The sequence below is a fragment of the Lactuca serriola genome, chromosome 3 (assembly GCF_051521515.1).
Source record: "Lactuca serriola cultivar US96UC23 chromosome 3, Lser_US96UC23_V15, whole genome shotgun sequence".
Lineage (NCBI taxonomy): Eukaryota > Viridiplantae > Streptophyta > Magnoliopsida > Asterales > Asteraceae > Lactuca > Lactuca serriola.
Window position 1 is genome coordinate 51,095,177 of NC_136410.1, and position 22,057 is coordinate 51,117,233.

Here is a 22,057-nt window from a genome sequence, read left to right on the forward strand (position 1 = left end):
ACCAAATTAAGGATACAGGCGGTAGTCTCTAAGTCATACCCCCAAAATGAGATTGGTAGCGAAGCTCGACTCATCGTGGAACGAACCATATCCAACAAGATTCGATTACGCCTCTCAGCCACACCATTCAACTGCAGTGTCCTGGGAGGTGTTAATTGTGAGACAATCCCACATTCCCTAAGATAGTTGAGGAACTCTGAACTAAGATACTCACCACCTCAATCAGATCAAAGCATCTTAATGCTCCTGCCCAATTGATTCTCGACTTCCTGTTTAAACTCTTTAAACCTTTCAAAAGTCTCTGACTTATGCTTGATTAAGTAGACATATCCATATCTACTGTAATCATCAGTGAAAGTCAAATAATAACGATTAGCATCCCTTGTGGCATGTTTGAAGGGTCCACACACATCTGTGTGTACAAGATCCATCAAACCTTCACCCCTCTCACAAGAACCTGTGAAGGGTGACTTTGTCATTTTTGCAAGTAAGCATGATTTGCAACTATCATCTGACTTCAGGTCAAATGACTCCAAGACTCCATCCCTTTGGAGTTGGCCTATGCGTTTCTTGCTTATATGTCCAAGACGACAATGCCATAATAATGCTTTATCCAAGTTATTATCATTGACAGAATCAATACACAATACATTATTTCCTAAGTTATCAACCACAAATACAGTTTCATACACACCATCACAAGGTAGTGCTTTAAAATAAAGAACATTATTAAAGAAATCATTAATCGAACCAACTTCATTATCAAATGAAAAGGTAAAACCTTGTTTATACAATGCATGAAAGGAAATAATATTTCTTGCCATTTCTGGTGAATAACAACATTTATTCAAATCTAAATTAAACCCAGTACTTAGCGATAAAGTATAAACTCCAATCTTGGTGACAGGTAAAGCTTTCCTATTCCCCATGATTAAGTTTATTCTTCCATGCTCCACATTCTCACTTCTTCTTAGTCCCTGCAAATCAGAACATATATGAATATCGCAACCGGTATCAAGGACCCAAGAGTTAGAATAGGGTAAGTTATTAGATAAGATAGTGTAAATACCTGCATGGTTGGGTTTAACTTTCCCATCCTTCACATCTTGCTGGTACTTTGGGCAGTTCCGCTTCTAGTGCGACTTTTCATGGCAATAGAAGCATTCAACCTCTTTTGGTTCAGAAGAAGGAGTGACGAAACCTTTCTTGGTTCCACTTGAAGAAGATCCATCAAGGGTCCTAGCCTTGGTACCCTTTGAAAAGCTCTTCCTCTTCTTCCCTCAACCTTTCCCGATTGCCAAGACAGGGGCGAAGTTTGGAGTAGGATTCGGAGTATTAACAATCGACTTACCTTTAAGACCTGTTTATGCGGTCTTTAGGAGTCCATGAAGTTTACTGAGTGTGACTTCTTCCTTATTCATGTGGTATGTCATGCGGAATTGATCATAGAAGAAGGGTAAGGAGTGCAAAATGATATCTATTGCAAGCTCCTCAGGGAAGTTCACATTAAGCTTCAGCAGACGATCCACATACCTTTGCATTTTCTGCATGTGGCTCGTGACGGAGTCTCCGTCCTTCATCCTGGTTGTTATCATGGAGAAGATTATTTCATACCTCTCTTGACGAGCACTCTGATGGTATCTTTCCATCATATCTTGGTGCATTTCAAAAGGGTAGAAGTCCTCATAGGACTTTTGGAGTTTTGCTATCATGGTGGCCATCATGATGCATGTCACTTTGGTGGCATCTCTTTCATGAGTTCGGAAGTCAGCGATCTCCTGTGGAGTAACAGTGGTCTCATCGATCTCCTTCAGCTCCTTATCGAGGACATATTCCTTGTCCTCATAGCGAGTCACCATCCTGATGTTCTGGATCCAATCCATAAAGTTGGAACCATCGAAGATGACCCTCCCACATAGGTTCATGAGGGAAAAGGAGCCAATAGGGTTTGAGCCAGAAGCAGTGTTGTTAGAAGACATCTGAAAAGAAGAGAACAAGTTTAGTTTAGATATAAAATAGTCCTTGATAAAACACCCAAATGTAATATTAAGGCTAGGATCCAATCACAATATATTATAACTTAGAAGAGGTATGCCGTAATCCAAGCTATAACATATTTGAAAGGTAGGTGAATGATGATTCACCAATTTCCACCATGAAAAATGAAATATAAATATTAGGTTTTTAATTGGTTCTTAGAAAATTCCTAGATTCTTTTGAGATTCAATGAACTTTTCAAAGGCATGTTTCAATCTCGAGTGTGCCCTCCAAGTTTTGTGACTGGGATACCGAGGATCACAAAACAAGGTGTAAAGTAACCATGCAAATCACTTGGTACCCTTAAAGTTCATCACTCAATCGATGTGCCAGTTAACCACACACGCTTCACCGATACTATGATAAACCTTAAGTCACCCTTTATCTACCTTGTTAAGTCCAAGTTAGTGTGCCGGTTAACCACACACGCTCCACCAACGACTTAAACAAAGTGTAAAGTGTAATTTCATGGATTAGCACCTTATTCACATTTTTCCTAAAGTAAATAAGATTGGGAATCTAATAAAACATTTAGTTACTTTATAATATTCATCATACATTTAATGAGAATTTATAAGTCTTTGTCCTACCCGTTCAGCTAACGACCCTCCGCCGATCAAGGAAGCGGTGGGTGAGAGTGGACACCCATTAAGCTGCCATTTTATAGGCAACAACCTTATACCCCCCTTATAGACCGGCTTCGTGAATGAGGTGTACTAGCGGTAAGACGACTTGATCTTATACATATATATATTATTAACTTATAATATTATAAAGTATAAGGGTTGAATTTTAACTTTTAAAATTCTAAGGGTTGGAACTAAAGTTTATTAAGTGACTTTACATGTTCCAAAACTTGAGGGAAAGTTTTGTAACTTTACAAAACCTTTCACATTCATAACCTATGAGTCATTAAAATGAAGACTCTTCATTTTATAACTTATGTGTTCTTTTAATGGCTTTTAACACAAAGATACTTTTGGTTATCCATAACTTGAGGACAGGTTATGGACTCCATCAAAACACATAAAGATCATGAATTAATCATATAAACAAGTAACTCCTATGATCTATCAAGAACTCATAAGAACATGAACATTCATATCAAAATTTCAAGAACATATGAACACATATAATCATGAAAAAATGATATTAGCCATTGTAAATGGATTAGAACAACCATTACAAAATCTAAAACAAGTTTTATAACACCAAAACAGTTTAGGGTAATGTTTCTAGTCCATTTCCAGCAGCACAAATCGAATTTCTGCATTCTGCATGGCCAACTCGTCGAGTGCACGAAATAACTCGCCGAGTTGGTTGCATTTTCACTTGGACTCGTCGAGTCCTCCCCATGAACTCATCGAGTCCCCTGTGTAGACAGCAAAAAAATCAATTTTCAACACAATTTTGCATCAAGTATTCACAAACAAACCTGGCTCTGATACCACTGATGGGTTTTGAGCATTCTAACACTTCCTAAGTGTACATGCAACCCTAATAAACCTTGGATCTATGTTTGTCTAAAATACATGAAAAATATGATTTCCAAGATTCATAATCCTATCTAGCATACATGGGGAACTTTTATCCTAAAAGGATGGCTAGGATTACATACCGTGTAGTTGATTTGATTCCTTGAAAACCTTGAGAGCCTAGCACCCCAAGTGTGATGCCTCAAATGCTTCACACAACACTAAATGCCTTTGGAATGAATTTTGAGAGAATGCACACATTTGTAAAATCGGCCTAGCCCTCTTATGTTCTTAGCGTAGCCGATTTTGGTAGATAACATGTTCCTTATATAGTGTGACACATCTAGGGTTACACCATGTAAACCCTAATGTGTCATGAATCATCATTTCCATGACCCATGGGTTTGTAACTCCCATGGAGCATCCTACAGGTTTACCCAACTTGATAATCCATGGAGCCTTTTTGCCCACTATACAAGTTATGAATGATTTACATAATCAACCCATATATTTAATTAGTCATCTTTTGATCACTTAATTAATTCCAAATTAATTCTTGATCAATACTAATTAAATAATATTATTAATGTATTAGAACTTATAATATATTAATAAACCACAAGTGTTATTTCTCTCATTTAGTCTATCCAAATGCATGATGCCATGCAACCCAAATGGACCATGCCGGGTCGGGTCAAGTACATACCATAAATAGTTATGGACTTAGACACCTTATCCAACACTTGGAGGCTGAAAGAGTGAGTCAAAATGAACCATAATGATGCTTAAATACTCCATAAACCCTAAAAGTTAGGGTTTCATCTAGACACACGTACTTCCAACGTACATATGTGTACACATAGTGTACTCACATGTACGCCCTGCGTACTACTCATGTTCCCATAATCACCATTTTGCCACTAGAGCTTCCCATGGCCACTTATTTCCAATCCAAGGACCAAAAATGAGATAATTAATACCTAAGGGATGAATTTGAGGTTACTTGAACGATGGGGTGTTATAGATTTCGTATGAGAAATTTATGATTCTTACATTGACTTTAACAGTCTAAGCCTGTGAAAATATAACTTTAAAAATAAACTTAAAATTAGCCAACAGAGTCTAAACGAAAGTTTTAGATCTCGCCAATATCTATATGTGGATATAATACATGTAAAAAATGGAGCTCATACGGAAAAGTTATGCAATTTTTAAGAAATCAGAAATCCTCGCGCACAATCGCGCACACATACTAGTTGTGCGGCACGCCTTACACCTGCATCCAAATCGCAAGGGTTTGAGACCTATTTAAGCATCATTATCTCATTGAGACCCTATCATTTATCATCCTCCATCTCCCTTTTCGTCCCTAATAAACTCTAATTCCTTATGTGAGCCTTTAATAGCTTAAAAGTACATTTGTGTTGTTCTTGAAGGAAGGAGAAGGAAAGGAAACCATCTTTGAGGCTTAAGGCACTTTGGATCCAAAAGTATTTCACCCTCAAACATCATTTGGAGGTATAAATTCTAAAAATTGATGAGTATTTGCTTAGATCTTGTTATCTTGGTTATTTTTGTTCATTTTGGTCCCATAAGCTTGGTTTTCATGAGTATGGGTTACTCTAACCCATAAGGGTTGTCCTTCAAGACGTTTTTAGGTGCTTAGGACCATAGAAATGTGATCTTGGTCCCTTTCCTTTCTTCATGCATAAGATATGAGGTTTTGGTTTGTGTATTAAGGGTTTAGTTGTTGGACCCTTTCTAGCCTTGGAAAGTTTTAAAGTTGGAAACTTTATGAATTAGAGCGTCATTTAGAACTAAATCTGAGTTTTGGACATGGTGTGTTAATAGATTAAGCACTCAATAGAAAAGAAAAGGTGACAGTCGAGTACGTTGTGCGTACTTGAGAGTACACTTCTTGTACCTGGTCGAGACATCGTAATCTGGTCAAGTGTGTACATTACGCGGGGTGTAATGGCTGAGTACGTCGAGCGTATTCAGTCTAAGTTGACTAGTTGACTTTTTGACTTTTGAACTTTGACCAGGATTTTGACCAAGTTTAAGTTAGGGTCATTTTGGTTATTTTTAGATGTAGTTTAAGTTTTGGATCATTGTGTGTTGTATAGGTAACATGTAGAGTTGATTTTGAAGCAATGTTCCTTTCTGCTATTTTTCGGAATGTGAGGTGAGTTTCCTCACTGTACTTGTGGGTCGAAGGCACCAATGCTGGCCCATTCGGTTATGTATCCTGGTATATAAGATATTGATATGTTGTAGTGATATGTTAGATTTGCATGATTATCTGTTTGCTAGTTATATGTTTATCTGTTGCATATGTTGATATAGTGTGATTGGGTTGAGGCTCTGTACAGAAGCCAACAAACTCGGGAGCAAGCCAACCATAAGTTGTGAGCCAGAAAGGCAAGCCATACTTATGATGTGGGCTTGGGAGCGATCCAGACATGAGCTATGGGCCAAAAAGGCAAGCCATACTCATTTTGTGGGCTTAGGGTAATCCAGCCCGATAGTTGTGGGCCCAGTATGCATACTATTATATGTTTGTGTGTTGGTAATTTGGGGGACTCACTAAGCTTTGACTTATAGTTTAACTTTTATGTTTCGGGTACTTCAGATAATCGGGGAAAAGCAAAGCCATGATCGTTCACATCCTTCGGTGACATGTTTTGGAGATATTGATACATTGATTTTGGAACAATTGTATTTGATCTTGGGTTTTTGTGATTTGAGCTGATTGAAAATAATGATTTCTTTTTAATTAAAAATGAAAACTTTTATTGACATTTTTAGGATATTACATTCAGCATGACCGACACATGCGCGTCGCACTTTCGTTTTTGGCACTATATATAGCCTTTGCATTTCAGACATTTTTCACACCAAAATTCCTCCGATTCTCTCTAAAATAATTTCTAGATTTTAGCCCTTTACTCCCTAGTTCCCGACTACTTTAGTGAGGCCTTATGACATCAAAGAGATTACGATTAGAAACTCTTGGGTCAGAGGTCTACCCGCATAATTCCCAGTTTCGCTAGACACTCTCTATAAGTTAGGCTACATTTACTATGCTTTAAAGTGTAACTTATATCTATATTCATAGTTGTTATGAATATGTAAATAAAGATTTGTGAATAATCCCAATAATAACACTAATTAATCTACTTACAAGAGAGGTGCCTAGAATGGTCACGTTGGCTTGGTTATTGGATTTCAAAAATGCTATACGCCGAAATAGTCTTGGCACTCGACTGTCCGACCTGGTTGATCCTGATTTGATAGAACTATTGACATTCGTTGGGATTAGTGATAGGTCTAGCCTACATTATAGATTTCCATAGGAACTAATAAACTATAGTAATAGATGTAGATCCTTGTTGGAGTGCTGCTCGTTAGTCGAAGTGCCCGGTTAACTATTTATCCCTTGTGAAACTGTCCAAATGACTTCATCTCACTATATTGTATACCCTGGTATGTATCTAATGTATGTTAGCATATAGTTGCATGTAGTATACATTTAAGCAATTAGGCTAGATAGTTGCATGTAATGTTGGAATATTGCTAGCTGTATATGTTAATATATTATGTGGGAGTTGAGGGCAGACCAGCTTCGTGCTGAAGGCCAATAGACTTGGGCGGAGTAGCTTTATGCTAAAGGCCAAGGGGCGGACTAGCTTTATGCTGAAGGTCAAAAGGCGGACCAACTATATGTTGAATGTCATTATGTGTATGCATTGTATATATATTGTGGTATGTAATATTTTGAGGGAATTCACTAAACATCGGTTTAAAGTTGTTGGATAACTGCTTTACAAGTTGTTCTACGGATTAAGGAAAGGCTCCTGCATCTGCATGACTGTACTTGCATCGAAGTCAATAAATAATATTTAAGGCTTCCCCTAAGACTCTTTTTTATAACCAAATATATATAATATAACACATGTAAGACTCATATTTGAATAAATAAAAAAATGAAAAATTTTGCCTAGAAAAACTACGACATTACATAAATGTACAAATTTAGAACTTTAATACTGTTACATGGCTTAAAACGAAGCCAAAAAAAACCTTTAAAGTTGTGTTTCTCTCTCTCTCTCTCTCTCTCTCTCTATATATATATATATATATATACACACACACACACAAATATATATAATATAACACATGTAAGACTCATATTCGAATAAATAAAAAAATGAAAAATTTTGCCTAGAAAAACTACGACATTACATAAATGTACAAATTTAGAACTTTAATACTGTTACATGGCTTAAAACGAAGCCAAAAAAACCTTTAAAGTTGTGTTTCTCTCTCTCTCTCTCTCTCTATATATATATATATATATATATATATATATATATATATATATATATATATATATATATATATATATATATATATAGGGAAGAGTTATATGGAAAATGAATGATTAGGGCAACACATATTTGAACCAATGAAAACATGACAACACATCACTTCCACAATAACTTCCACAATACATTACTTGTGAAGAAAGAAATGGACACGTGTCATTTGATTATTGGTTCCGGTAGATGTTGCCCTAGTTATTTGTTTCCCATAGAACTCATTCATATATATATATATATATATATATATATATATATATATATATATATATATATATATATATATATATAGGGCTAGGTTATTTTATTTTTTATATTTATTGTGTGCTAGAATGCACCAATAGAAATTTAGTAAATTAAGTAATTATTTAATTAAATAAATATAGATATTAAATGATTTCTATAATTATATGTATATTAAATGATATCCATAGTTATAATTCTATTTTTATGGAAACTAATTAAATCCGTCATTAATGTCAGCAATAACATTATTTCAGAATTAATTAGCATCTAGGTTTTTATATATGAGTTCGTATTTTGTTTCAAGACTCATTCACTTAAAATACAATAAAGTTGCATGGAATATGAAGAACGAGAGTGTATTCTACTAGAATATACTCTCATTCTTCTAGATATGAATTCATTCTGAAAGAATATTATTGTTAACATTAATGATGAATTTAATTAGTTTCCATAAAAATGAGTTATAAGTATGGATAACATTTAATATACATATAATTAATATTAAAATCCTATTGATGTATTCTAGCACACAATAAATGTGAGAAACATTTTAATATATATATATATATATATATATATATATATATATATATATATATATATATATATATATATATATATATATATATATATACCTCTATTCTAATAAATAAGAGCTATTTTTCCATGTGGCATTGTATTATCCCGCTGCCAAGAATTTATCCCGCCTAAATTACTTAAGTGATTTTCCCAAACTACCCTTGTGCCTTTTATTCATCCGTTATCATCGGGAGACAACAAAACCCTAATCCAGTCGCTCATCAATCGCTGGCTCCCTCTCTCTTTGGTCAAAACCACCATTGCTACCTGTTTCTCTACTCAAGAAAATGGTAGCGTCTCAACGAAAGAACACCATGTATGACGACTAAAGACTTACACACACAATAGGTCTCTCTCTCTCTCTCTCTCTCTCTCTCTCTCTCTCTCTCTCGCTGGTTTACGATCATAAACCACCACATACCTCAAAGGAGAAGTACTTTAGGAACGCATACAGAGGGGACACAGGGGTTTCGACACTCCGGTCAAGAGAAATTCCTCAGCATATGGAAATGTCATCTTCTTAGGCTACCATTTTTTCTTTTACCACTTAAATTCTATATGTCATTTAGGAATCGCTCAAAAGTTTCCTAATTTTTCTTTTCATACAGTTTGTTATTGTGGTCATCTTTTCCTCTCTAGGGTTCTAACAATGAACACTTCATCTTCACTGATTTTTTGTTATTTTGCTGAACATCGTCTCACCGGTGAATACTACGTGTAATGGTTTCTTTCCCTTCTCAGGTTTGATATTTGATTATTGATTCCCAGATTTGGTTCTTAAAATTTCATGATCCATATTATTCTCATCTCTATTCCATGGTTATGTGTTTCAGCATTCTGAGTGATCGTTTTCTTATTTCTCCTCGCTATTTAGGTTACATGTATGCCAAGTGTTTGTGAAAATGCTTAAATGAAATACAACTATTTAAGGTTATATGCTATTTACATGTGTATGTATAATGTATCATATCACATATGCATGTGCAAGAACCATGACTAAACCATTGAATTTGCCTTCTTGAATCCAGATAGTGAAGAAAACAAGCAAAGGTTGAAAAGAGAACGTCCAGATGACATACCAACACACAAACCAATACATGCTTCTAACAAGTCTATGGATGATCATCTTTCTCATTGCAAGAACCAGAGAGCATATGATAAAAGCAGGCTTTGTCGAGGTTATTATCCACCAAGTAAACCTTGCTTTGTTAATACTTTGATATGATGCTTCATTGTAGTGTTCCTTTTTCTATTATATTTCTGATCATGTTTTTATCCACTGTTAACTTATAAGATATAGAGACGAAGCTGTGGAAACTATTGTGTCATTTATATTTTTTAAATGGTATTAGCTAATATATCACATAATGAACTCTTTTAGTGCAAATTACAAAATTATAACTCTCATGTTGTATAACAAAAAGAATGATAAAGTGATTCACGCTCATCTATTTAATCATATGGTTTTTTTTTACCTCTGATAACATGATAATAACATGACAGGGAACGAAAATACAACTATGAAAAAGTAGTAGAATGAAAGGGAAATGAGATTACAGGGCTGAAAAGAAAAAAAGGTAAGCATGCTACTCTATTACCTTTTGTGAAAAGGTTGGTGTTTTTTTGTGGTTTGAATGGTGATATTATATTAAGGTGTGGAGAGACAAGTTTGTTAAAGGGCAAATTGGTAATCTTTACCAAAAGAAAATTGAATCAGGTTTGTAAGGGAGTTTTCCATGGAATAGGATTAATGCAAGAAAACATGAGTTAGTTTAATTCAGAAGAAACATGGTCTTTTAGTTGTAATAGTTGATAGATGTGTGAGATACTATGATGGATGTGTTTCATTTGGCTTCATTATAAGTCTTAAAGCCAATTGTTTTTTTTATGGAATTTGGCAAAGAATTCTTCTTGGTTGATTAAGGACTTAATGAAGATCATATGATTTTCCAAATTGGAGTACTACTTTTGCATCTTAGAATTAATCGAGTATTGAAATTGTAGAAAAAGAGACCGGGAATTTGGAAATGGTATTTTGTAGATATCATATATGGTACTGATTATACGACTTGTACTAAATGCATGTGGATTTTCCTTTTTGGAAATTTTTATGGGTAGATCCGATAAATAAAATGATAAAAAGATTTATGAATTTTAATTACAACTTATCTTTAAAAATTAAAATTGTATTTTATAGTATAATATATAAATATATATATTTGTCTAAAGTAATGTTAATTTCAAAAGTCATTGCAGTAGCAAATATCCACACTCAATATGCCCAAAATCAGTATAGTCAATAGGCACATGTGTGCTGGTCAATATAAAAAACAAACAAATTCAATTGATTTTGTGCAGCTACTACTTCAATGAGGAATTTATATTTTATAAAACCAAACAAGCATGACATGCATTTATCAGATGGAACTTGATAGAGAATGAAGAGTATAATTATTTATTTTACTATGAAATGGTAGTTTGTAAAAGTTTTATGCATTATTTGGTTTGTATTATTATTATTATTATTATTATTATTATTATTATTATTATTAATGAACGATCACATTTGAAAAGTGTGGTTATGATAAATTGTTAATGATCGATTTTTTTTAGTAACGTTTTTCATTATAAACCATTTTTTTTCCTTAACCGTGGTTTCTACGGATTTAAACAAGTATGTTATTGGTTTTGTGGTATTGGAGTTTTTCGAATACTTAATTATTTTTTAATTTTAATATCATTCTTAGTGTACTTTTTAGTATATAAAGTATAAAAATATAAGTTTTTAACTGAACTAAAATTTATATGATTGTGGTCAATTTGATATTTTCACCTTTTATGTTTTTTTTATCATTTGGCCAATTGTGAATGTTTTGTATGTTGGTACATAATATGATAGAAAGCTTCAACTTTTGGTAGAATATCATTTCTTTTTCATTAATTCACAAATAAAAATTGTTTCATATATCTTGAAAAATAATTTACATTTTTTTTGAATAAACAGTTATAATGTTACATAAATAAAAACATAAATCTTTTAATTAATAATTTATTTAAAATAATTGATTAATAATTATGATTTTTTAAAAAGTAAAAAAATTAATTATAAAAAACCCGTGGTTTCCACGGGCTATATATATATATATATATATATATATATATATATATATATATGTATATATATATATATATATATATATATATATATGTGTGTGTGTGTGTGTGTGATTTGTATTCGTGTTATTCAAATGATTGGATTTTTTATACTAAAAAAACTATTCAACGACCAATGATTTGATACTCATAAATTATATCATATCAATTTAAAAAGTTAAAAATTATTAAATATAAGCTGAAACACTTTTGATTGGTTATTATTAATAGTTGAAAGATGAAAGATTATAGAGATTTCAAATGGATATGATGCAAAAATAAGACATATCTTGAGCTATATATTCATTTGAATTACCTTTATTATAAGATTTATAATGATATAGACAATAAATAGATAATAAATTATATATTTTAATTAGATTATTTAATTTTTTTATTTAAATATTTAATTGTTAAAAATTATCAAAATATTTAAATAAGTTTAAAATATAAAGATAGAATTCAGAGTGTATCATAAGATAATATCAATTTAGTTTACAATATAATATTTGTAACAAATATATAAAATATCATTATATAAACAAGCCACAAAAATGTTTTTTTTTTGGTTAAATTTGATGTAGACGAATAATGTAACGATCATATTTGACTTTTGTTGGTTCACCAACCCAAAAATAATGTATGAAATGTTGTTGGTTTAAACAATTTTACAAAAAAAAAATTGATTTAAAAATAACTCATACAAATGTACATTCTGCATGTCATAACTCATATTTGACCATAACCTCAAATAGACCCTTTACAAAAATCTACAAAAACGACTTTTAAGTTTTTTGCCTAAACTCGAAGTTCACCATATTGATTCGGAATTTCGGATTACTCTCAAACATATTTCATGACACGCACACATATAAGATACTACAACAAAAACCCAAAACACAATCCGCTTCAAAAACCATTCTATTACTTGTTCCTATATTTTCTTTCTTGCACACCAATCAAGAAACCTATGCACCATATTATCATTTTTCCTCCCTAAAATTACACAAAATACACTATAATTTCAAGAAAAAAAAACATACCATAAGAATTTCTCTACACAAAACCATCTAAATCACAACACATGTCACAAATTTTTTTTTTTTACTTGGATAGTCGACTTGATGGATACACTACATTTCTTACCATTTCCTTCCCTTCAACTTCAACTTCACCAACCCTCATCTTCTCAATGCGTGATCTTCGGGCAGCTTCTTGAATATGTCGATCATGATCTTTAATCATTTGGTCAACATTTGATGAAACTAATGGACCCGAAAATTGTATTTTGTTTCCTTTCTTGTATACCTTATTATTATTATTATTATTATTATTATTATTATTATTATTACCCACTTCATCTTTTCTTACTTGGGAACAAGAAACATCCTTCTTTTCAATTTCATCATCTTTAGATGTTCTTGAAATTTCACAGTATTTGTTATTAGCCACCAATGGCCCTGAATAAGAGTCCCTCATTGGTCGACCATCTTTTGAACCCTTCAAGATCGCATGCTGCTTTATATGACTCTCTTTCCTTTCCTTCTCAAGCCTTTCACCTTCCCTTTGCCTACAATAAGTTATTTAAAAATTAGAAAATCACAATGAACAAAAAAAAAAAAGAGAATGATTCTTGATACCTTGTAGCTTCTTCATCTCTCATTTTCGCATCAATTTCTTTGCTAGGAGGATAATGTGGCAAACTTGAAGGATCACAAGCATAAGGTTTTGTTGTAAAAAACTGAAAGAATCACAAACACGCATTTTAGTTTCTCCTTTAAAAAAAAATAATTCAATATTCAAGAATACCTGATTCTTGAGAGCGAGTGATGCAGTTCCTCTTTGTTCAGGTTCTACAGCAAGTAAGGTCTCCATAAGTCCAACAGCAGGTAAAGGAAACTCTCTAAAAGCTTCTAGAATCCGTCTTTTATAAGGATGAACAGGTTTGAAAGCTGTTGAGTGGGGTAATTTCGTCTTTTTCCAATAATCTTCAGAAGGTGAACCACAAAGCTTGAAGATTCTATGGAGTTGCTCAACCTCTGTTCTACCAGGCATGATAGGCTTCCCTGCATATAATTCACCAAGAATGCATCCCGCACTCCATAAATCCACAGAAACTCCATAATGTGTAGCTCCAAGCAACAGTTCAGGTGGTCGATACCAAAGTGTCACTACACGTGTTGTTAATGGAACACTTTGATTACAATCGAAGACACTTGCTAATCCAAAGTCAGCAATTTTTAAAATCCCATTATTGTCAATCAAAAGATTTGACCCTTTTATGTCACGATGAAGAACACCATGACTATGACAATGATCAAGTCCACTTAAGAGCTGTTTCATGTAGCATTTCACTTGTGGTTCTGTGAATCTGATACCGGGTAGTGATACTAATCCTGTTAGATCATGTTCCATGTATTCGAAAACAAGGTATAAACTGGATGAAGTTCGTGAAGTGATTAATCCTTCGAGTTTGATTACATTTGGATGATTGAGTCTTCTCAAGACGAGGATTTCTCTTGCCATGAACTTGACACTTTCTGAATCCATGTTGTCGAATCTTACTCTTTTTAAAGCGACGGTTTTCTTGTTTGTGAGATCGCGAGCTTTGAATACACAGCTATACGTTCCTTGACCAATCTGCAAAGATAAAAGTGAATGAATTAATAAGCTTGTTTGAATCATAAAATTAGGAAGAATAACTGAATAAGAATATAAGATGAAGATACCTTGTCTAATTTCTCGAATGTATCTGCTCTTCGAGGTAGCCAGCCATTAATGGCTTCACCAGCTACCTCAGCAAGCCAGGAAGGCCAACCTGCAACGACCTGTTCTCCTTCTATGGCTTTCGGAATTGTCCTAATACTTGGAATATTAGCGAGAATAACTTCAGACCCCTCTTTCTTCTTCTCAAAATGATCATCGCGTACACGTCGAACAGAATTTGGTTTCTTGTCGACTGAAATTGGTCGAACTTCAGGTCGATTTTTCAGCCTAAAACTTTCTTCCCTGATGGACTGTAATACATACGCTTCTGATGATAATTTCCTAGACGTCCTCTCTCTTGGACTCCCACCAGAAGGCTTAACGCAAATCCCACCCATCAATCAATTCACCAACAAACAAACAATTATCCTACCTTCAAAAGAGCTGATGACGCCTTTAATTCCGATTCAATTAAGAACACCTATAAAATAAACCGCAAAATTAGGGTTTGGACGGGTTCTTCAAAGTTGGGAAGCTTGCAGCCGTTCTGCGATTATGCGAATTACAATCCGAATCCTTTTCTTCTTCAGATACTTGATCACTCTGTTATGTTACATATGGAATATGCGTAGAAGACAACAAAGATATAGACGTATAGCGATAATGATATAGAATTGACGGACGTCTTTGCCGGCGGGACTTGGTCAAATGGACTATATCCACTCACTGTATCGCTTTCGAGAAGCTAGACCTTCATTTTTTTTGGTTCTGAATGAATAATTTGCAGAAGTCGTGGTTTATGATTGGCGAATAAACATCGATGAAATTCGGAAGAACAGCGATTTAAGAATAAAGAAATAAAGGAATGAAACCCTAGCGAAAACAGAGGATGTGGTTGATGGTGGCAGTGTCCCTGTCTGGAATCAATGTAATGGTAGTGCTGTTTATGGAAAGAAGATACTTTCTTTCTTGGCATGTCAAAAGAATCTAATCCCACCCTTTGAATAAAAAACTAAACCCTCGTTTTGATGAATGTTTTCCACAATCACATGTTAAACAATTTATTTTTAATTTATTTTATATTAAAAGGTTTATTTATTAAATCAATTATTACACGGTTAATTAGCTAAAATAAAATATACTTTGATTAGCAATTTGTTTCTTTTGTTTTTTGGGCAAACATGAGAGACAACGATTGGTGAAAATAAATGATAGAGGAGTTGAAAATTTTGAAAAGCAAATTTTTATGATAAATTTTGGTTTTATTTATCATAAGATTTGTAGTTGTCTAACTATATATTAACGACAACAGAAAACTAAAAGCATCTAACAATAGTAGCGTAATTGAATATTTGAAGTTTTTTTAACCAAATTGTTTCTAAAACTTAGAAAAAGCTAATCAATGTGTTCATTTTTTTGTCAAACCAAAGTTTTTTCATAGAATTAAGTAATTAGTAAGCTTTTGTCATTAATATTTTCAATGATTTAGAGGTTTTCAACTACTTATAAATATATAATTTAACAAATAACAATAAAATAATTAAAAATTATCACGACTTTCATATAAAACAATAAAATATGATGGTTAGATCGTAAAAAATGGCAAGGAAAATATTGGCTTTTATATAATTTTTCTAGATATTATATTGAAAAATTAAAATTAAAAATGAAATATTTTTCGATTCATAACTACAACTTTTTAAATAAGCAATTCAGTTAACAATATGGATTACTAAGTTAATACTCATGGAAACCACGATCAAAAAAGAAAAAAAAAACTATTGATAATTTAAAATCGTAATAAAAAATCAAATATTTATAAAAAATAATAAATTACAAAGATAAAAGCTTTATCAATAAAATGATACACACATAGTTGAAGAATTAACAATGAAGCAATTAACATCGAATTAAAAAAATATAGATGGGGCTAGGGGTGTAAACGAGCCGAGCCGAGCCCGAGCCTGACTAAGCTCGAGATCGGCTCGTTTAATTTGAGGAAGCTCGAGCTCGATTCGAGCCTTAAAATGAAGCTCGAGCTCGGCTCATGAACAATTTAGTGGGCTCGCGAGCCTAATCGAGCCTAAACGAGCCTCTATATATATATATATATATATATATATATATGTGTGTGTGTGTGTGTGTGTGTGTGTGTGTGTATGTGTGTGTATATATATATATATATATATATATATATATAGAGAGAGAGAGAGAGAGAGAGAGAGAGAGGCTCGTTTAAGCTCGTTTAGGCTCGCGAGCCCCATTAATTGAAGCTCGGCTCGAGCTCGTTTAGTAAACGAGCCTCATATCTAGGCTCGAGCTTAGCTCGGGTTCGTTTAATTCGATCTCGAGTTGAGCTTTTAACGAGTCGATCCCGAGTAGCTCACGAGTAGCTCGGCTCACTTACACCCCTAGATGGGGCATGTAAAAAACTTGTTGAGTATTATAAAGGACTACATTTTAATCACTTTAACGGAAAATATTAATTATAATGATAATGATATTCAACAAACATTCAATGGTAACTATATATATTTGAAAGTATATTGTGGTAAAAATTGAATGTTTTTATTAAAAAAGAAGACAACAGAAGTTGTACCATGTATTCACATACATGAGATACAAAAATGAAAGTAGGATCCTATAGTTACATAAATAGTCTCTATTTATAAGACTAAATTTACACAAACGGTCACTGTATGAGACTAAATTTACACAAATGGTCTCTGTTAATATTTTGTTTAAAAAATCATACACACACATACACAATAACACAAACAATGATCTAATTGGTAAAACTTTGAAAGTACATTGCTTTAACTGGAAATATGTTGGTATTTGTTGCCTGAGGTAGAAGAAAAAAAATCTTACACGAGACTGATTCCTTTAATAAAGAACAAAAAGAAATATTAAATTTGGTATTGATTAATATTACTCGGTATAAGGTTAGAAATAATGCAAAATATTTTTATAAATGTGAATAGAAAAATGGGCAAGCTATGTTTTGTCAATTAGTTAGTCAACAATTGCTTTTGCATTTTGTATAGCACCACTAAGATTCTAAATGCGATCATGGTTATTTTACTTATTATTTATTAATATGCCCCTAAACAAAAGTTGTATGTTAACTACTGAGCTTCAAATTATATACACGTACACAAAATTTTGCAGGCTAAACAATTCATATGATTTAATAAAAATCGATAAAATGAAGAGATCAATAATCTCGGAACTAAAAATGCATATGTAAAAATCAAATTTCTGACTATCTTTTATAAAAATTGGGTTTACGGATCAACCCGCCAACTCGAACACGAGATGATTGTCCCCCTTAGTTCCAAACATCTTCTACTTTTATTCAAGGCAACATAGAATATTAGATGTTAGTAAATATAAATTTTTAACAACTATCCTCACTTTATTTTCATGTTTCCATTTTTAGACGATATTTGGAGCCTTTTGACCATGTTCAGATACAATGTTTTCAGTTGCAAAACCTGATGTTGCATTTTTAAGTTGCTCAAAACTAAAATCTTTAAATACAGCCAAGTTTGTGGTTAACTCTTCATTCCCTTTTGTTAAAAAAGAGGGTTTGTTAATAAATTGCTTAAAATGATAGAAGGGTATATTAGGGAAATATAGAAACATACCATCATTTGGGTCCACGAAAATTGAAGCTGTTTGGTGAACCCAGACATGGAATGAGCTTGGTGCAAAATGAACCCATGTTGATGAATGCAGATCAATATCAATAACATACAACTCTATCACAATTAATTCCATTGATAATGATAATAATAGACAAAAATTCTAAATATTACGCATAAAAAAATAATTCTAAGGTGGCAAATAGGAGAAATGAAGATGGATGAGACTCGATTTAATTTTGAGTCAATTTATTTGTGTGCCGGTAACTATTTAATTTAAATGTATGTACCTAGTAATTATGTTAATTACCTTTGTAATTAGATTAAAGAGATGGAAGTTAAGAAAGAAGTTGAGAGCCCAATTAAGAAGGAAATTACTAGTCCAAAACTCAAGTGGCCCAAGTTTAAAAAAGCTTGGTATCTATCCACCTCTAAATTCTAATAGGGCTGTTGGGCTCTATACTCCAAACCCGGTATCCACTTTCTTCTCGGATTTAACCCATGCCCAATAGCCGTTTAAAACTTTTCTTTCCACTCCATTAAAACCCCAACTATATACTCATTAATCCATTCATAATATTTTCACTTCCATATCAAATTTAGAAACACTTTCAAAATAACGACTGACGTTTCATCATCAAGTTTATGTTGTCCAAGCAATATTTAAGATTCTTTTAAGATTTACTTTATGTTGTCAATTTGTTAGGAGTGTCAAACCCAACAAATAACAGGGGTACAATAGACTCCAAATACACTGCTTTAATGCACTAAAAAGTAGTACAAGGCAAGCAGGGTCGAACCATAGAGACACGGGACAAAAGTCTATACCTTTTTGCACAAGGTACTTTGGTCACAAAGGGGGGGTTTGGTTGCAAAAGTAAATAACTAAATAACAATCTATTTTAATAGCATGCACAAAATGAAATAGAATTGTAAACAAATTGATTGAGTGGTTCTAGTTCTAGTTCTTAATGTTGTTGTTCAACTTGATTCTGACTTGATGTAATTCAAGATTGCTATTCTATGTTGGTACTGAAAGATATTAACACGCTCTAATAACTCTCGCTTGCCAAATTATCTAACCAAAACACGCTCTTTGATTAGACCTAGCTTTACTAATTCAACCTAAACACGCTCTTAGATTGTATTGAAAAACCGCATTAAGTTTTGTACAAGCTTCCCAACAATGTTCATTTCTTCTCATACGCTCGGAAGTGTGAAAACATGTGATATATGTTTTACAATAAGAAAACTTATTGCTTGTTACCAATTATTAACTCAATAGAACGATTAGGTGCCCTAAAAGTTAATTAACTGCACAAAATTCAATTCATGAAAGTGGCCAATCAAACACAAATCAAATTCAAGGATTCTAGTTAAACAAAAACATAATCACTAGAATAGAATCACAAATCAAACATCAAATCATATGCTTCAAGTCAAGCAATCAACATGTTTTGAACAAGAACTAGAAACTAGGGTTTCTTAGCCACACATGGCTAAGAACAAATCAAACAAGAATAAAGATGGAATTGGAATGTTTAATCCTTACAAAAATGAAATCCAAATGTTTGCAATGATTAAGTCTCTCAAAAGCTCCAAGAATTCTCCCAAAATCGCCCTAGATCGCCAGAAACTGCTCCAAAAACCGTCCTCCCCTCAAAATGACGTCTCCTGCTCTTTTATTAAAGTTCACGTGACATGCCATGAGGCCATGCGTTTTTTTTGGCATGGCCATGCCTTTTGCCCTTGTGTTTTTGGCATGGCCATTTGTCTTGACCATGTGTTTTTGGCATGGCCCATGCTTTTTGCTAAAATTCCAAAACTTCTTCACTGTTGACTCCATCTTCAATCTAGCTTCACCACGAGTCATGTTGCTCAAATATGAGATGATAAAGGACAAACACGACCCGTGTCAAAGTGACAAGGACCGCGTTTCACACGTAATCCTTTGCTATGAAGATAATGCAACAACGACTCGGGTTATGTCTTCATGCTTTCCTCCATGGAATGACCGGTTCATCTTCTCTGCATGCTCCAAAGCTCCAAGAATCCAAGCTCCACGTTTCATGCCCCATAATGCCTGCAAAATAAATCAAATATAGTGAAGTACCAGACATTCTTAATGAAATATGCAACTACCCTAATAATCAACTAAATGCAAGAATTATGAAGTAAAATGCTATAAAAAGACGGAAATAATCATGCAAAATAGGTGCATAAAATGCACCTATCACAATTCTAGGGATGAGCATTAGAACTGTCGAACCAGAACCGGAACCGGAATTGGTAACAAGGTCCGGTTCTTCATTTTTATGAAAACCGGTCTCGATTCTAAAAACCGGAACCGGTTTGATATTTTTCTCGTTTTTTAAAATACACACAACTCACTCATATGAAGTCGGAATTATTTGATTTTTTTTTCCAACATGTAATTTGGCGTTTGTAATTCATTTTTTACTATACAAACATATTTGTTGGTTAGATATTGAATCAGGCACAAGCCCCGAAAGAAAGAATATAAATGTTGCGTTTTTTCTATTTCAATATTTTTTTGTTTTTTTTAATGTCACATTTTTTTAAATGAGCATAACTCATTCATATGACGTCGAAATTACTTAATTTTTTTTCAGAATGTAATTTGGTGTTTGTAGTTCATTTTAGACTATAAAAACACATATTTTGGTTAGATATTGAATCAGTTATAGACCTCGGAAGACAACATATCAATGCTGCGTATTTTCTGTTTCAACATTTTTTTTAAAATCTGTTCCACTTTTAAAATGCGTATAACTCACTCATATGAATTCGAAATTACTTGATTCTTTTTTCATCATGTAATTTAATGTTTGTACTTCAATTTAGAATGCAAAAAGTCATAATTTGGTTAAATATTGAATTGTTTACAAGCTCCGGAAGATAATATACCGTCTATAATATTTCAACCGGTTCTAGTTTGAAAAATAACCGAAAAATTGGGACCGAAACCGGAACCGGCGCTAGAACCGGTGGTCCGGTTCCCGGTTCTTATAATATAGGAAAACCGGTTCCGATTTCGACATTTTTCATGTTTTGAATTCAAGATTGGCGGGCAAGTATAAATAGAAGAATTAAGTCCTCTTGCCCAATATAAGGTTTTGGGCCTCATATTTCAAAGAAGGATTATCACTAAGGGAAAGCAATCCCGGATATTGACCTACTGGCAACTTCTAACTCTCACTTTCCTTCAGCCGATTCAGACAGTGAATCGTCTCTCTTGAAGTGAGGTGCAAAAGCTCTCCCTTTGACTCAGGGGGCCTTCCACCACTTCGACTGATGTGGACGCGGTTCTTGTGATTAACAATGAGCTGTTTCACCAAGATAAAAGAAACAAACGAAATATGAAAGAAGAAAAAAGGAAAAAAAACTGCACAGGAGAACATGGATTACTTAGAACCTAAGCTTTTATTAACCATAAAAACTTATTCTAGGAGATTAAATACAAAGAATTTGTAGCACCCTATTTATACTAGACAAAAAGAGTTTGACTCTAATACAAAAACTTGAAAGAAAGTAAAAAACAAAACTTTTCAAAATACCCCTACACATAAAATTTGATTAATCCAACATTTATCTCGTTCTGAAAGAAGTAATTAAAGGTTAGTCGTGGGTCAACCCGCGCTCGTTGTTGCATGTATAGCTTTCTAGAGTAGAAATCTAGTTATAAGCACATATCATTGGTATTGGATGTATCATTAGGTTGTGCCGAGTTAAATATGCTCATTTTTTTTTCAATATGGGAGGAGGAGGAGGAGGGGAGAATTGGGCCCCTCATTGAAAAAAGTGCTAGTTG

At 33.2% G+C, this 22,057-nt stretch overlaps 1 protein-coding gene and 1 long non-coding RNA gene across 5 annotated transcripts; one reads left to right on the plus strand and one right to left on the minus strand.

Annotated features, from left to right (window-relative positions):
- The first annotated feature begins 8,868 nt into the window (after positions 1 to 8,868).
- On the plus strand, positions 8,869 to 10,607 carry LOC145092267 (uncharacterized). Of its 4 annotated transcripts, none has more exons than XR_013702468.1 (5): positions 8,875 to 9,067; positions 9,328 to 9,460; positions 9,553 to 9,649; positions 9,748 to 9,897; positions 10,223 to 10,607. It is a non-coding gene; the product is annotated as an uncharacterized LOC145092267 (long non-coding RNA). The 4 variants fall into 4 exon arrangements; XR_013702467.1 differs by having other exon boundaries at positions 8,882 to 9,067; positions 9,594 to 9,649; XR_013702466.1 differs by having other exon boundaries at positions 8,869 to 9,067; positions 9,328 to 9,649.
- Positions 10,608 to 12,780: 2,173 nt separating this feature from the next.
- Positions 12,781 to 15,568, minus strand: LOC145092268 (putative serine/threonine-protein kinase At1g54610). The gene is made up of 4 exons (XM_079030200.1): positions 14,602 to 15,568; positions 13,682 to 14,512; positions 13,513 to 13,613; positions 12,781 to 13,442 (listed from the first exon to the last, which is right to left on the minus strand). Exons 1-4 carry the CDS (start codon positions 14,974 to 14,976, stop codon positions 12,977 to 12,979), a joined length of 1,773 nt encoding a protein of 590 aa, XP_078886326.1. The 5' UTR covers positions 14,977 to 15,568; the 3' UTR covers positions 12,781 to 12,976.
- Between the last annotated feature and the right edge of the window lie 6,489 nt (positions 15,569 to 22,057).

Bases quoted from the DNA above. Each gene is read 5' to 3' on its own strand.
- LOC145092268 (XM_079030200.1), bottom strand. From the start codon at position 14,976: ATGGGTGGGATTTGCGTTAAGCCTTCTGGTGGGAGTCCAAGAGAGAGG. The intron at 14,513-14,601 runs GTATCTTCATCT...TTATCTTTGCAG, and splicing joins CATTCGAGAAATTAGACAAG to ATTGGTCAAGGAACGTATAG. The intron at 13,443-13,512 runs GTATCAAGAATC...AACTTATTGTAG, and splicing joins AGAGATGAAGAAGCTACAAG to GCAAAGGGAAGGTGAAAGGC.